Source organism: Pan paniscus, chromosome 12 (genome assembly GCF_029289425.2).
Source record: "Pan paniscus chromosome 12, NHGRI_mPanPan1-v2.0_pri, whole genome shotgun sequence".
Classification (NCBI taxonomy): Eukaryota; Metazoa; Chordata; class Mammalia; order Primates; family Hominidae; genus Pan; species Pan paniscus.
In genome coordinates, this window is record NC_073261.2 from 125134808 (window position 1) to 125151378 (window position 16571).

At 46.1% G+C, this 16571-nt stretch overlaps 1 protein-coding gene across 4 annotated transcripts in view; it reads right to left on the reverse strand.

The window, feature by feature from the left end:
- TPO (thyroid peroxidase) overlaps nucleotides 1–16571 on the reverse strand; it is a 127364-nt gene that overhangs the window by 90614 nt on the left and 20179 nt on the right. For all 4 annotated transcript variants that reach the window (XM_063594672.1, XM_063594675.1, XM_063594674.1 and 1 more), the window contains one exon: nucleotides 15065–15197. In XM_063594672.1, coding sequence (XP_063450742.1) covers nucleotides 15065–15197 — 133 coding nt within the window. The remainder of the gene's footprint in view (nucleotides 1–15064; nucleotides 15198–16571) is intronic.

Sequence of the window (16571 nt, forward strand, 5' to 3'; positions counted from 1 at the left end):
ACCATGAAGCCACCAGGGTGTCGCGCCTGTTCCTGCCCGTGTGATTGTCCAGGCGAACTCGTGGGAACTGAGGAAGTTGCTGGTTTTCTGATTTCAGAAGTGAGCTGGTTGTCAAAGGAACCATTAATAAATGAATTTGAATTAAAATAAAGTAAGTTAAAAATAAAGTTAAGTCTCTCCTGAGAGAGAGAGAGAGTCAGTTGTATTTGGCTGTTTGATTTGGCGATGACAATGGCTTCAGCCGATAGGCTAGATGGTGAAGTTTCCCGTAAGTAGGCTGGTCTGCAGTTTTGTTCTATTGGTCAAAATATATTCTGACAAAAATGTATTTGAAGTGCATGATAAGGTAAAGGTGTGTTGAATATTTTGATTTCACACTTAGTTCCGAGTGTACTGTGTTAAGCAAGGTGCCCCTAAGTTGAAGGGGTGTAGGCACAATTAACAGTCACTTGATATGTCTCAGAGCATCTTCTGGAAACTGAGGAAATAAAAGACTAAAGATTGGTAACTAATCCTTTGTGCAAATGAGGTATTTTCCAATATTTTGTTTAGAAATTTGGAGGACTATGTTATTGAATTGATTGCTGATACATGAATAAAAATCATTTTAATGATAGCTCATTATATGTTCATTTTCTTCTATATCTCAGAAGGAGTTTTGAGGGCCAGATGGCATTCCTATGGCAAAACTGTTCCCAGCGACATAGTCACAGGAGCAGGTTTCTAGGCACCTTCCATCTGCAAAGGTAAAAATAATCACAGGGTTGCTGCTGAACTGTCTCATCTATAGTATGTAGGGCAACCGTATAATTCCTAACTAAAGTGGAATACTTTTGAGGAGACAGGAGCACTATTAGTTATTAATAATTTCCTGGGATAGAAGGCATAAATAGGAAGGATCTCGGGTAACCAGGGTGCATGGCCCCTTGGCCCACAGGTGATGTTCAGCCAGCTGATGAAGGAACTAACTGAAACTCCACCCATCTCATCAATAAACTAATTCCAATAAATATTTATCTCTATGCATAATAATTACCAACATCTGTCATAGATCCTTGCTTATTAAATCGTGTTCTAATAATGTGTAAAAAATAACTCAATCTTGAAGAAAACAATGAACACTGAGGCCCTTGTGCTCACTGAACATTTTCTAAACATGAAATTTAAATTTATAAAATACATAAAAAGTAACATGCAAAATAAAATACATATTCAAATATATAAATGCATGGTGAGACTATATGAATGTGAAGAATATATAAATGAATGTATCAAATATATAACATGAGCATAAATATCTGTAGTGGATAGGTAAAGAAATATGTAAAACTTATTAAAAATAAAGGATTTTTCAAGTATAAAATATTCTACATTTGGAAGAAAATGGCTCAATTTATAAGGCATAAATTATTCTGCATTTGGAAGGAAATATGAGAGAATTAGAATATAAAAGTCAATTCAAAGAGAAAAAAATAGATTTTTTTTTGTGGAAAAAAGTAGGTTCCTTTTGTTAAAAATAAATACAGATTGTTTTGGGTCTAACATTGTCATGATATCCGGGTTCCATTGGTATCTGTCAGTCACGCCCGTGTGGGAACAACCAGCACTGAGGTTCTGTGTGTGGCAGCTGCAGAGTCGTGCAACACAACCAGGGCTGAGTCTGCAGAGTCTGAAGCTGCATCATGGACAACTGGTATTGGGAGGCTTTGCAAGGCACATGACAAAAGAGTCAGGCGTGACTAGGATGCAGGCTTTGAAAATCCTCCCATGTATCTGATATGTACGCACTTAAAAAATACAAGGAGTGAAGTCTACAAGAATCGTGACAAGATAAATAACTTTTAAAAACATTTGGAGTGTTTGGGAATATAAATATTTAAAAATTAGTGGTTTTGTCATAAATTACCATCGCCTTTATGGTTATAACATACGTTAGTCATTCGTATTAAATGTGACCGATTTAGATGTTCTGCACAGGACTGAAAGGACTAAGGTTCTACTAAGAACTGTTTGTAACCTGGGCAACATTTGTGAAGGAAAGATCCGTTTTGTCCTTGAGGTAGACTGAAGAGCTGAGACTTTTCCGGTTTAAAAGTCTCTAAGGCCACCACGCAGCTCCGTACATTAGAGGAGAGGAGCTTTTATTCTTACTGTTGTGCACCTGCTGCTACCTCATCCAGGACACATTGGATGATGAGTGGTCAGCAGCGGCAGGAGGCTTGGGGACATGGTTACTTTTCTATGTCTGCAGGGACCTTAAGGGGAGAATAATTCTGTTATTAATACTTCATTAATCTCCAGCACACCAAAGTGGCTCAATTTGCAACAATGTATGGGAGAGTAATGCATATAATCAGCTGCAATACATCAGCAACTGAAGATTGGAAAGATTGCTTTAATAAAGTGTTCAGATTCGTTATGGTTGGTTTGTCTTTATTGAAATTCCATAAAGTATGGCTCATAGGGAGGTGCTAGATCACTCAATTAAAAATAATGTTAATTTAACTGCTTAAGCAGTGATTTTTTTTGCTGATTGACTTTTATATTTCAGCAGTTCACTAGGACATTACAATGGCTCAAGAGCACTCACGGATGTTTGCTGTGGACCCTCCGCAAATGTGTCACCTGACCTTCACGGTCAGCAGGTCAGCAGGACTGAGAAGGGTCCCTCTGCGACTTTGATCAGCTCCTGTTGGAAAGATCCTTTCCCAGTGGAAATCTATTGCACCACACTGTTCCTTTCTTAGATCTGAATTAATGGCAGCAGTGGAAAAAGGCTCATAAAGCTGACAAAATGAACAAAGAGAAACATTTCTAGAGGAGAGTTTTATGAGGGAGACTGAGGTCTGTGCTCCTGCCGAGGCTCCGAGTCACTCTGATTTCCCTGGGACCCTAGTTCCCCTCTCCCAGGCACCTGGCACTGGAGACTTTGTGATTTCTGAATTCCAAAAAGAAGAAATTCTAAACTTCCATCTTGAAGAGCGCTTGAGCATAAAGCTGTGGACTGAGGCAGCAAGACATAGGTCAATATGTTTGCCAGGTGTGGCCATCCAGTAACAGCACATGGACACGCTGAGTGCCAGAGATGTGTGCCGCCCATGAAAAGAAGCAAACAGCAATGCAGTGTGAAGTGCTGGGAGAGAAACTGTGGACGAAGTCAGCTTTCCACTCCTGTAACGGCACCTCTTTCTCAGCGGGGCAGCAGCGGGACACGGGATGAGGGGGTTTGCTTCCCTGTATGGGAGGTGCTCACCCAGGAGCAACCAACACCCTGCAGTCCTGCTGGGCCAGGTGTGCGAGGATTCATTTTGTCCCCAAAAACGCCTGACACCCTGTCAGGTGGCCAGAAGTATGAGGAAACTCAGCGGTGATTTTTCCCGTCTCCTGCTGGAGCTACTTGATTGAAGGCAATTAAGACCAGTCAGTTTGTGAGCTGGGATTATCACCAGCATGATCCCTGAGGGACATTTGAACCCTCAGAGGAAAACCCTTCAAAAGATGCAAATGCTTTCTATAATCAGCATGAGCTCAGCTTTTTCCAAAAACTTTGAAAATCTTGTTTATTCTGGCATCGTTTATACCCATCATATGTTCTGCGATTTCATAAGACACCAAGGTCAATTCCACCTCTTTTTTTCTTAAAGACTAATACATTTATTTGACGTCAAAGGTATTTTCTGTTTTTTTATCACTTCAAGTGTCAATATTGCTAAATGATATCTTAGTGCCATTGGTGGATTTACAAGTGCAACTTAAACTCTTAATAGACACACATTTGTTCTTTAGCAAACTGTTTTGAGCAATTGAACTTTCAATCTACAGGCACTTCTAAAAAGGAGACGATTGTGTCAAGGAGCTTCATTCCAGCAAAACTCCATCAGGTCTCTCCCTGCTGGATAATTTCATGAATTAGGTCAAAATGCAAATGAAAAACAAAGTGAGAGGGAAAAAAGGTGACTATGAATGTGAATTCAAGGCAAATACATAGAAAAAAGAAAATAGCTGTCAGACATCAGATATGAGGTGTTTTTAACACAAAATATCTGGATGGGAGATGCAACATTGAATTTATATTTTTGATGATTTTTAGGCAAATGACTATAGAGAATGATATAGCAAGTTACATATAGCAAATTCTATGTTAAACCCAGGTAGATCTTAAGGTTTCTTCCAATAACTTAAATACCTATATGGAATTTTCCTTTCAGACCTGATCGTCTCCCCCAGAATTGTTCATGGGCTTTAAGGCTGCATTGGACAGAACATGAATTCCATGAAAGAGGCTTGGTGCAGAATGGCCTCTGTGGAGGAAGTTGGCTTTTTGATCCCTGGTGGGATCGCTTCCTGCAGCTCACAATGTCCACGCCACGTTCGTTCTCTGTGCATCCGGGAGGGAAGCACATTTGGCAAGCTGGGCGTCAGGGGAACCCAGTCCCGGCTTGAGTCTGTCCCGCCTGGATGGAAATTTCACCTGTGGCCTGGCTCCATCCATCATCGAGGGTGTGAGCTACCTCGAGGGCCAGGTCCTTTAGAGCTCACCACTCGCTTGATGTTCCTGCACCATGAACAAACGTGCTCTGATTCTGCGATGCCGTGATATTCCCACGTCAATCAATCTCCAGCCATTTACCTGCAGGAGCCTCCGACCACTGCTCTCGTGGAAAAACACACTGGGCTGTTTATGACATTCTGTGGTCAATGCCATGGCCAGGAGCCAAGAGGTCCAATGCCGAGGAGTGGCTGAGAGGTGACAGTCGCCGTAACTCTTACGATGGCCGGCTGTGGACAGCGTGCAAGGAGCCTGACAAGTGCTGCCTTTCAACCAGAAACAACCCTGCGAGGTGGGTGTTCTTCCCACATTACAGATGAGGAAGGGGATGGCTCTGAGGATGAAGAGAGTCACGGAAGTGACTCAGGCGAGGAAGGGAGCAGCCGACCCTCGGGTCGGGAGGGCTCGGCAGAGGCTCAGGGAAGAGGAAAGGAGGCGGACCTGACATCTGCGAGCCCAGCCGATGCGTGCAGGAGCTGCGTGCAGGAGCTGCGTGGAGCACAGCGAGATGCAGACCACGGGCTCGGCTCCCACGCGAGGCCGGAGGAAGTCTATGAGTGTCCTTGTCTGGGAGTGGGTACTACACAAATGTGTGGATGCCGGCAGGGCACAACATACAGTTTCCTGGAAACCTCTGGAGGCAGGAGCAGCCCCTGCCTCCAATCCTGGCTCCTCCCAGGCCAGGCAGGACCCCTGTGCTGTCAGGCAGGAGGGGCTGAAGCCGGCCTCTCTTCCTGCTGTACAGAATCCCGTGAGGCTTCTGCCACCTGCGCCCCAGTGCGGAGCTGCCCCAACAAGGTGTTCTGATGTCTGCTGGGTCCCTGTGTCTTTTTCTCAGTCGGCTTAAAGAGAAGTGTGGCTAATTGTTTAACTCACGTTCTCTCCCTCTCTCTCATAATTGTATACGTAATGGTAAGAGTCTAGCAGTCCTCGCCCACACACATATGGCTACTCGATTCATGATATAGGCATGGGTGCAGTTCACTGGGTAAAGGATGGTTCTGAATAAATTAAATATCATATACACATGCTTTCACACACACATCTATACATGCACACATACACACCCCTCTATATAGACCTCTATTATAGATATATATACACACACACACACACACAAATCTACCTATATATACATGCCTCTATATATACACAAACACCTACAGATATTGTCAATGAAGAGTCAAGCTCTGTAAAATAGTTGAAGAGATTTATTCTGAGCCAAATATGAGTGACCAATGGCCAATGATTCAGCCCTCAGGAGATCCTGAGAACTTGTGTCCAAGGTGGTTGAGGCACAGCTTAGTTTCATATATTTTAGGGAGACACAAGACATCAAATACACGTAAGATGTACATTGGTTCAGTACAGAAAGGCAGGAAATCTGGAAGCGGGGGCTTCTAGGCCAAAGGTAGATTCAAAAATTTTCTGAGTGGCAATTTTTTGAAAGAGTAAAGTTATCGTCTAAGGACTTAAGATTGTCTGGGTTAAGACACGGGTTGTGGAGACCAAGGTTTCATCGTGCAGGTGAAGTCTCCAGGCAGCAGGCTTCTGAGAGAAGAGATTGTAAATGTTTCTTCTCGGAGTTAAAAAGTCTGTTCTAGCAGAAATTCCAAAAGGGAGGAGGGTGTCATGAGACACGTCTGACCTCACCCCATCATGGTCAGATTAGTTTTTCAGGTTAGCTTTGGAACACCCTTGCCGACAGGAGGGGTCAATTCAGATGATCGCAGGACTTAGAATTTTATTTTTGGTTTACAATATACACACACAAACCCAGACACACACACACCCCTCATGGTTGCCACCGCATAGGTTGCAGAAAACATTAAATGAGATGGGTCACAGATCTAAATGTGACATGTAAAACAATAACATTTTCAGCAGAAAACACAAGAAAAATACCTTCACATCCTTCAGAGAAAGCAAGATTCTTAAACATAACAAAAAAAGTTTTCTTTCCATGAAATAAGTAATTGATAAATGGGACTTCATTAAAAATATGAACAACGTTTCTTCAAAAGACAGCATGGAGAGTGAAAAGGCCAATCTCAGCTGGGAGAAGACATTTGTAAAACATATTTCTCACTGAAGACATATTTAGAAAATATGAGCATCTATAAATCAAAAAAGATTCATTAAAAAATGGGAAAAATGTTTGAACTGGCACATCCCCAAAAAGAGTCTCCAAATGGTCAATGAATGTATTTTAAAAGGGCTCAAGACAATTAGTCACCAAGAAAATGTGAAGTTAAACCACAGGAAATGCCACCCTCCCCTCAACAAGGGCCAAAATGAAAGGGATCACAGTGACGGGGATTGGTGAGGGCTGTGGGGCTCTTACACTTTGCTCCTGGGAATGCAGATTGGAGCAGCCACTTGGAAGCATTGACCAGTGCTCAGCAGAGAGGCGCCCATGCCTGCCCTGTAACGATGAGTGTCTCCCTCAGCAAGGCAGGAGCAAATAAATCCTGGAGGTGGAGAAGCCAGGCCCAGGGGTTACCATCTAACTTCCTTCCTATAAAAGCCAGGTCAGGGAAAACTAACTATGGTGATGAAGATCAAAGCAATGGTCACCTCTGAGGAGACATCAAAACCTAGGAGGGGCCAGAAGGCAGCCCTCTGGGGTGTACAGTTCTCGATCTGCACCTGGGGGCTTCTCATCTGGGGGTGCAGGCCCATGGGAGACTCGGCCACCTGTGCCTCCAGATTCACCCCCAAGCCCTGCATAAGTCGTACCCCAATTTAATAGCAGGAATCCACTCATGGTCACTATGGCGATGGATTCTATCCACTGTGCCACTTATCCAACATGGTACCATATCCAACATGGTACCTCCTGCAGCAATGACTGGATCATACAAACAGGAAGGAGCCGGCCCCATTCCCTTCCAACATGGTGCCTCCTGCAACAATGACTGGATCATACAAACAAGAAGGAGCCTGCCCCATTCCCTTCAAACATGGTACCTCCTGCAGCAATGACTAGATCTTACAAATAAGAAGGAGCCTGCCCAGTTCCCTTCCAACATGGTAGTTCCTGTGGCATTGCCTACACCATACAAACAAGAAGGAGCCGGCTCCATTCCCTTCCAACATGGTACCTCCTGCAGCAATGACTGGATCATACAAACAAGAAGGAGCCTGCCCATTCCCTTCCAACACGGTGCCTCCTGCAGCAATGACTGCATCATACAAACAAGAAGGAGCCTGCCCATTCCCTTCCAACACGGTACCTCCTGCAGCAATGACTGGATCATACAAACAAGAAGGAGCCTGCCCATTCCCTTCCAACACGGTGCCTCCTGCAGCAATGACTGGATCATACAAACAAGAAGGAGCCTGCCCCACTCCCTTCCAACACGGTGCCTCCTGCAGCAATGACTGGATCATACAAACAAGAAGGAGCCTGCCCCATTCCCTTCCAACACGGTGACTCCTGCAGCAATGACTGGATCATACAAACAAGAAGGAGCCTGCCCCATTCCCTTCAAACACGGTACCTCCTGCGGCATTGCCTACACCATACAACAAGAAGGAGCCGGCTCCATTCCCTTCCAACACTGTGAGACACAGTGGTTTACTGCAGTAGTTCATCAGATCAAAACTCAAGAAATAACACAATTTTTTTGTTTGTTTGTTTTAGAGATGAGGTATTGCTTTGTTGCCCAGGCTGGTCTTGAGCTCCTGGGCTCAAGCGATCCCCCGACCTCAGCCTCCGAAAGTGCTGTCCTTACAGGCGTGAGCCAACGTGCCCAGCAAGAAATAATGCAATTTTTCAAAGAAAAATTACACCTCTTCAAGAATCAAGACTCAGACTCTTTGAAGAAAGGGGCTTCAAAGGTGGCCATTATTTACATAATCAATCACTGACCTTTGTATCATTATTGCTCACAAATTATTTCTGCTGCATTGTCTCACTTCAGCCTCATGACAACCCTAGAAATGAGCATCACTATCTTTGCCAGTTTCCAGGTGCAGAGAATTTGAGAAACTAAGCAAGACATGAAGTCTAAGCAGCTTGTAACTGACAAAGTGGTGGCTGGAATTTCACCTTCTATTTCAAAATACAATGTCCTTTCCATTATGCATGGGAATGTGAGCACTTTCTCAAGAACACACAGAGAAGTTCTTATCACATGTATCAATCTAAAACTGAAGGCAAATTCTATATGAAGTATCTAGGTGAATTCATCATATTTATCATATAATGAATACTGTCTTACAGTATATAATATATATTTGTATTTCTGCTTATGAATAATCATATGTAATACACTGTCTAACATTGCATGTGGTAAGATAGTCCATTGATTTAGACCACAGAGCAAACAGTGGCTCGTGGCCCCTTTGTTTTCTGGCTATTGTGGCACACAGATCTCCACAATGACCCCACTGCCTCTGGAGGACTGTCCGTGAGTAATTCCACCCTGACTGCACCTATTTCCAGTAGCTGAGAGGCTTCATTTCTTCAGTAGCCCTCCCCTACTCCGTCTGTATTAGTCTGTTTTCATGCTGCTGATAAAGACATACCTGAGTCTGAGAAGAAAAGGAGGTTTAATGGACTTACGATTCCACGTGGAGGCCTCACAATCATGGTGGAAGGCAAGGAGGAGCAGGTCATGTCTTACATGGATGGCGGCAGGCAGAAAGAGAGCTTGTGCAGGGGAACTTGCCCTTATAAAGCTGTCAAATCTCGTGAGACTTATTCACTATCACGAGAACATCACAGGAAAGACCTGCCCCCATGATTCAATTACCTCCCACCTGGTCCCTCCCACAACATGTGGGAATTCAAATGAGATTTGGGTGGGGACACAGCCAACTATATCACCATCCTGCCATGGAGCACTTGACTTTTAAAATAGAATTTGTCTTATCTCTAGGCTGACGCCAAGCTACACACTAAAACCCAAATTTCTGCAGGACATCCTCAGGCCCTGGGGATTCTGTTCTCAGCCAATGTGACTGCTTCTGGCAAAGGCAACCTGCAAGTGACGTGACCCCTGCCCACACCCACCTCCTACCCCCCAGCTCCTAGACTTCTATAAAAACACACAGGTGGGGAACAACAGCCTCAGCTGGCTGGGAGCGCAGCAGAGTCGAGGACCCTGATCTGAGTCCAGGATGATGAAGAGGTCTCCACAGGTTGGTAACAGAAACAGAAAGAAGCTGGAAATCCTTTAAATGATACTACCAAAACACCTTCACCCCAAATGCACAATTATCAACAGCATTCCTAATATCTTAAGCTTTATATTTAGAGATTCTAAAATGTTTAAAGGGACCAGCTTGCCGTGCATGCACACACACCCCCTTGTTAAAAAATAGGGGCTTATGCAGAGAACTGATAATTTCCTTTATGACAAAGTGTAAAGCAAAACAAACTCAAGCCCCATTCTCTTCCAACATGGTACGTCCTGCAGCATTGGCCACACCGTACCAACAAGAAGGAGTCTGCCCCATTCCTTTCCAACACGGTAGCTCCTGCGGCACTGACTACACCATACAAACAAGAAGGACCCTGCCCTATTCCCTTCCAACGTACTGCCTCCTGCGGCACTCACTACACCATGCAAACAGGAAGGAGCCTGCTCCATTCATTTACAACTGGTAGCTCCTGCAGCAATGACTAGATCATACAAACAAGAAGGACCCTACCCTGTTCCCTTCCAACATAGTGCCTCCTGCGGCACTGACTACACCATGGAAACAAGAAGGACCCTGCCCTACTCGCTTCCAACGTAGTACCTCCTGCGGCAATGACTACACCATAAAAACAGGAATGAGCCTGCTCCATTCACTTACAACATAGTACGTCCTGCAGCACTGACTAGATCATACAAACAGGAAGGAGCCTGCCCATTCTCTTCCAACATAGTGCCTCCTGTGGCACTGACTACACCATGGAAACAAGAAGGACCCTGCCCTATTCCCTTCCAACATAGTGCCTCCCGCGGCAATGACTAGATCATACAAACAAGAAGGACCCTGCCCTGTTCCCTTCCAACATAGTGCCTCCTGCGGCAATGACTACACCATGGAAACAAGAAGGACCCTGCCCTGTTCCCTTCCAACGTAGTGCCTCCTGCGGCACTGACTACACCATGGAAACAAGAAGGACCCTGCCCTACTCGCTTCCAACGTAGTACCTCCTGCGGCAATGACTACACCATAAAAACAGGAAGGAGCCTGCTCCATTCACTTACAACATAGTACCTCCCGCGGCAATGACTAGATCATACAAACAGGAAGGAGCCTGCTCATTCTCTTCCAAAATAGTGCCTCCTGCGGCACTGACTACACCATATAAACAAGAAGCAGCCTGCTCCATTCCCTTCTAAAGTGGTAGCTCCTGTGGCACTGACCACATCGTACAAACAAGAAGTCCAGGTGTGGCATTAGCTACACCACACAAACGAGAAGCAGCCTGCCCCCTTCTCTTTCAACAAGGTAGCTCCTGCAGCACCGACTACACCATACAAACAAAAAGTCCAGGTGAAATGGTGAAAGAAAAATCATTCTTTTCCACTACTTGTTAAGTAATTTTACGTGATATGTCCTAGGCAATTAGGAAAATACCAACAAAGGAAAAACAAGCCTTAGAAACCCTGCCATCCACTTGTGACATGCAGACATCACACCATAAAGCAAGATAACTAGTAGAAATGGATGAGTTTTAAAATCCACCATTTCGACATTTAGAATTTCAAAAGTTAATTCCAACTAATATTTGTCTTAAAGATGTCATTGCAGCCAACACCCAAAGGTCGCTTTGGAATGCAGGAAATGCAGCACGGTGGAAACGCAGCACGGTGGAAATGCAGCATGGTGGAAACGCAGCACCAGCCCAGACAAGGATGGGAAGGTGTGGGTGGGGACTGAGAGGGACGCCGAAGCGGCTTAGGAGACTGCTGGAGGGGAACTTAGCAATTTAGTGGGTGTGGGGAAGCTCTGGGAACTCAGGGCTGAGCAAGGCAAAAGTTAGGATCGGGGAGGCAGAGACACACACATGCCTTTGGGGTGGTTCTTGGGCACAGGTGCAGAAGAGGGGACATCCTCAAGGCAGGGGACCATCCAGAGGCTAAGGTGAGGGACCACCACCCAGACGGGGAGAATGGCGAGGAACTCACAGTGGGGCATCAGAGGGTCTCTATGTCTGGTGACATTACTCAGCAACATGGTGAGGGGGAGAGGGGGAGTCTCTGGGCAGGCAACTCCAGAGACAGCAGCGACCTGGGGTCTGATGATCACAAGGCTGTATCTTACCAACGGCCTGAGATGCTGGGAGAGGTTTTGTGGAAGATGCAAAGAGGTAGGCTCCAAGTGGCTAAAAGTCTGCTTGTTTGGGCTATTTTTATCACAATTGGGCATGAGTAAATTTGAGCTTGGTCTTGGTGGGCTTTGGCACTAACAGGCCTGCAGAGAAAAATTAAACCACCCAGGGGCCAAGGGTCAGGGGCCCTCTGTGGCTCACTTTTATAACAACAAGTGACCGATTTCTGAGCAGATGTTTTATTTTTGGTGGAATACAATGTGTGAAGCCTTGAACGTAGGAGATTTTAGATCCAGATGCTGTGAATTCTTAATGAAAACTGTAGCTGTCACCACAGAAGGAGAGAAACCAGCTCAGATCTAAGTGTCCCCAGATCACAGCTCCCAGTGCCAATGTCATTGTGTGGTCAGCAGAGATTCTCCCAGGAGCGTCAGTGGAGCCCGCCCAGCAGCTGGGGCAGAGGCGCCCAAGACAGCAGCAGGGCCTTTCAGAAGGGCCGAGCAGGAACTCACTGCTGCCAGCTGAGACCCTGGTCTTCAGGTTGTTAAAATGTAAACTGAGGCACAATACATTTTTTAAAGAGTTTTTTTTGAGTGAACATGATTTATGAATCAGGAAGCACCAAACCAAAGAAAGGTTCAGGCTCTACTGCAGGACCCAGGGGCAGGCTTTGCAGGTGGATATAGACGTCACTGGAGAAAAGCTTTGACTGGCTTCAGTTTCGCATTATTTGGTCTGTCCTGCTGGAAGGTTCCTAGTTAAACAGGTTAGTTGGCAGTTTCGGAATGGTCGGGCTTATATTTCATTTTTCTTTAATCCAGGCATTTGCAAAAAAAAAAAAAAATCTCCAGCTAAGTTTCTCTTCTGTTTGCAAATCAAGCAAGATTTAGATCATGTGTGAGGCCTACTGGCTTTGCTCAGGGATTCCCCAAGCACTGTAATTCACCCTCCACTGCAATTTGCTTTAAGGATGCCCACGATGTTGCACATGGCTGAATTCATCATCCCCCTGACGTGGAGGAGGGACGTGGGGCAGGGTGGGGGTGGGTGGGGGGTGGCCCCTGGGTCGACCTCCGTGGGGAGAGCCATCAGAATGCGCCTGAGGTCTGGGTCATGGCTGACAGACAGAAGGCAGCAGGCGGAAAAGGAAATGGAAAAAAGTTAGGAGGTCTCAAGGAAAACCTAGAACCCAAGGAGCTCCATCACGGACCCATCTGGTGAAAGTGCTTCGGGCCACAGAGAGTCCCAGACTTGTTAACGCTGTTTAAGACACGCTAGAGGTGTTGAAAACATACGGGAAGTATGACTCGCTGATTCTTAAGATAATCATGCTTAGGAATGCAGAATTCAATGTCTTATATTTCTTTAATAAAATCAGAAGTATGAAACCCATTCAGAGAGCAGCCCTGCCCCCACATCTCCAACACCACTGTCCCCCGGGATCCCCACCCTCAACATGTACCTGCTGGTTAGACCCCACCCTGCCCTGCTGAAGACCCTGCTCCTCCCCGTGTAGTCCAAGCCATTTCTGCTCTGGCTTCTGACTCAACAGTGCACCTACCCCCTGCCCTCCTCCACCCTGGCCCTCCAGCCCCATCCCCTCCTCCATCCAGGCCTGGTCCCTCCAGCCGTGCATCCCACCAGCCATCTCAGTGTCCCCATACTCCCAGGCATCATCTCCTGTGCATCCTTTGTCTACATCTATGTTTCCCACTGAGCTCTGAGGACAGGACACGTGCCATCTCCACCTCTGAGCCCACTTCCACGGGAAGGCACAGAGCCCCCCCAGGCTTCAGGGCAGAGGGGGTGGACAGCAGCCTCCTGTGTGGCCCTGACCCATCTCTGCGTTCAGCACAGGCTGCCTCTTCCAGCCGGGGCTCCGCAGTCTTAAGATCTGATCCTCACACATGGGCAGGTTATGCATTCCTGCTGTGGGCTTAACAAACAAGCTCTTACAGCTCAAAGAATTGAAACAAACTGCCCTCTGATAGGTGGTGATTCCAGGTTTCAAATCCAGGGCTGTCCAGTTGCAAAGCTGTTGTTCTTAACCATCATCATATACCCAGGACCCTGATTCCTGTTCATTGTTGCAAAGCCCCTGCTCTCTGTCTCAGGACAGGGCCTGTCCAGGCCAGGGCTCTGCCTGGGTCCCGCTGATCCCTCTCTCAGGGGGGGCATCTTCCTTCTGACCTCAGCACACCCAGCAGTGAGGAGCTCGAGTCCCTTTGAGGAGTTGTTCCATGCTAAGCACCTTTGCTGCCTGCATCGGTGAACATCAAGCCTGCAGCCATCCTGGCGCCACACTATTGTGACAAAGCTTCTAGGTGACCACCGGGCACACTGTTTCCCCCAGACCCCAAAGGCGCCACAATCCCGGCTGCTCTCCCTCTGCCCCTCTGTGTGCCAAAGGCTGAGTGTTTCAGCCCAAACGTGTCTTGCTCTTTCCGGCCTTTGCAAAGCCCACTCCTCTACCCTGTGGACCATTTGAGAAATGCCCACTCATCCTTTAAGATTTGGCTCACTCTCATATCACCTTCTTCAGAAAACCATTCTGAACCCCAGACTGAATCACATGCCTCTGTGTGTGGCCCAAGCTCCTGTCCATCTCCTGCCATTGTGGACCAGAGGAGGTGGGCAGTCGCCACTGTTGGGCCGGTCTGAACTCACTCTGAGTGCAGTGGGGACTGAGGGAGGGAGTTGAGAAGGAGCGTGCTGAGATGGTGTTGGCCATAACAGGGAGCGTGAATGGGGAAAGCAAGAGTTAAATTAGGAGAACCAGTGAGGGGACCACCACGTGTTGGCAGCTGGATGGTTATTTTGGCTTCAGCTAAGGTGACAGGGAGTGGAGAGGACTCATTTTCGAGGTAAAAGTGACAGTCTTGAGGGTGCATTGGAAACAATGGGTAGCGGAGCTAGCGAAATCAAGGATGGCACCTAAGCACGTGGCTTGAGCTCTTAGGTGAAGGGCGGTGGAATTTGTGGGGTTAGGAAGTTAAGAGTCACCTGTAAGCACCTATGTGGATGGGACGTTGTGGCTGGGAATGACAGTACTGCTTGGCACGCTGCTTGAGGCACCACCAGGCGTGCAGGAGGCCACGTTGGGGAGTCCAAGGACAGGAACCAGGGGCTCAGGGGTGGGTACAGATTCACCAGTGGTGGTAGAAGCTCCTTCATGATGGCATCTAGTCATGTTCAGATCCAACTTTCACGAGAAGATTAAGAAAATCCACAAACAATACCTGTTGTTGCAAGCTCCTGTGATGGGCCTGTATTTGTTCGCCAGGCAAGTGTTTGGGCATTTTGGGGGCAGCATGTAAGGGAGACATCCGGACATGTTTGCAATGATGCTCAGCAGATCTTCTGATAAAGCATCTGTGAAAAATAGGAAACCATGAATTCTGTGCTTGTAACCACAAATCCACCTAACGAGTATTCTATTGCAGTCTCAAAAGTGACTCCAGCATCTGAATTTGGGATTCATATGTAACTGGGGTCACTGTTTTTGGGAAAATCTGCCTTCTCCCTTTACATCAAGTGCTCACTCATTTAATTCCCTTGAGCTTCCTTATTGTTAGAAATGTGGGGGTTTTAAAATTTGTTTTTGCTCTGTGATCTTTCAGAAAAGCAATCTAAGAGCTCTCAGCCTTCAGGGGGATAAGCCAGCAAGTAACTTTGCAGTTACCATCAACTCTCACTGAGCACATCTCCAGGGCTCATTCATCACATTTGAACAGCGAGGCATGTGTGCCTAGTAATGGCCCCAGTGCTTTAGAAGACAGTGAGGAGTAGAATTTATCCTGAACCCTAATGTAGAAAAAATCTTGCCTTGATGAAGATGGTACGCTTATCTATAAAACCTTTCATTTTTCCTTTGTATTGATTTTTGGTTCCCTTGTAAATCTTTCCAGATGAGACGAGACCCCAGGAAACAATTTCCTGTTTTTTTTTTTTTGGATTAATTCTGTCACTGTAATTTATATGTTATTCAACAAATCAAGGTGAGAGTGGCTTTACTGTCCATTAGTAGAGGTAATCATCGATTACTTCTCCAACATGGTTTATATAAATCTTTGAGGATAATGCCACAAAACTTTGATTAACAAGATACCAGTGAAATTGAGATATTCAACAGAAAAAAAAGCCAGGAAGGAATGCATTCCATTTTCAGATATGAGAGAAACAAACTAGTCTTTCAATCATGAATGCTCACTAACAGTCCAATGGGAATGGCTCTATGGGAACAGTTAAGTAAACCTTGGACTGCAGTGTGCATTCAGTTAGTGGAGGATTACGCATTCTTCAAAAAGCTGAGCACAGATTCTTCTTGACAGGAATGCCCTCAAGCAGGTGCTTGCAGACAACAAATCATGTACAATAGAAAAGAACCATTGACCGGGTACGGTGGCTCACGCCTGTAATCCCAGCACTTTGGGAGGCCAAAGAGGGTGGATTACGAGGTCAGGAGATCGAGACCATCCTGGCTAACACGGTGAAACCCCGTCTCTACTGAAAATACAAAAAATTAGCCGGGTGTGGTGGTGAGTGCCTGTAGTCCTAGCTACTCAGGAGGCTGAGGCAGGAGAATGGCGTGAACCTGGGAGGCGGAGCTTGCAGTGAGCCGAGATCGCCCCACTGCACTCCAGCCTGGGCGACAGAGCGAGGCTTCATCTCAACAAAAAAAAAAAAAAAAAAGAAAAGAACTATTAGGTCATAGTCATGTAACACACAAGACCAACAGGAAGGAGC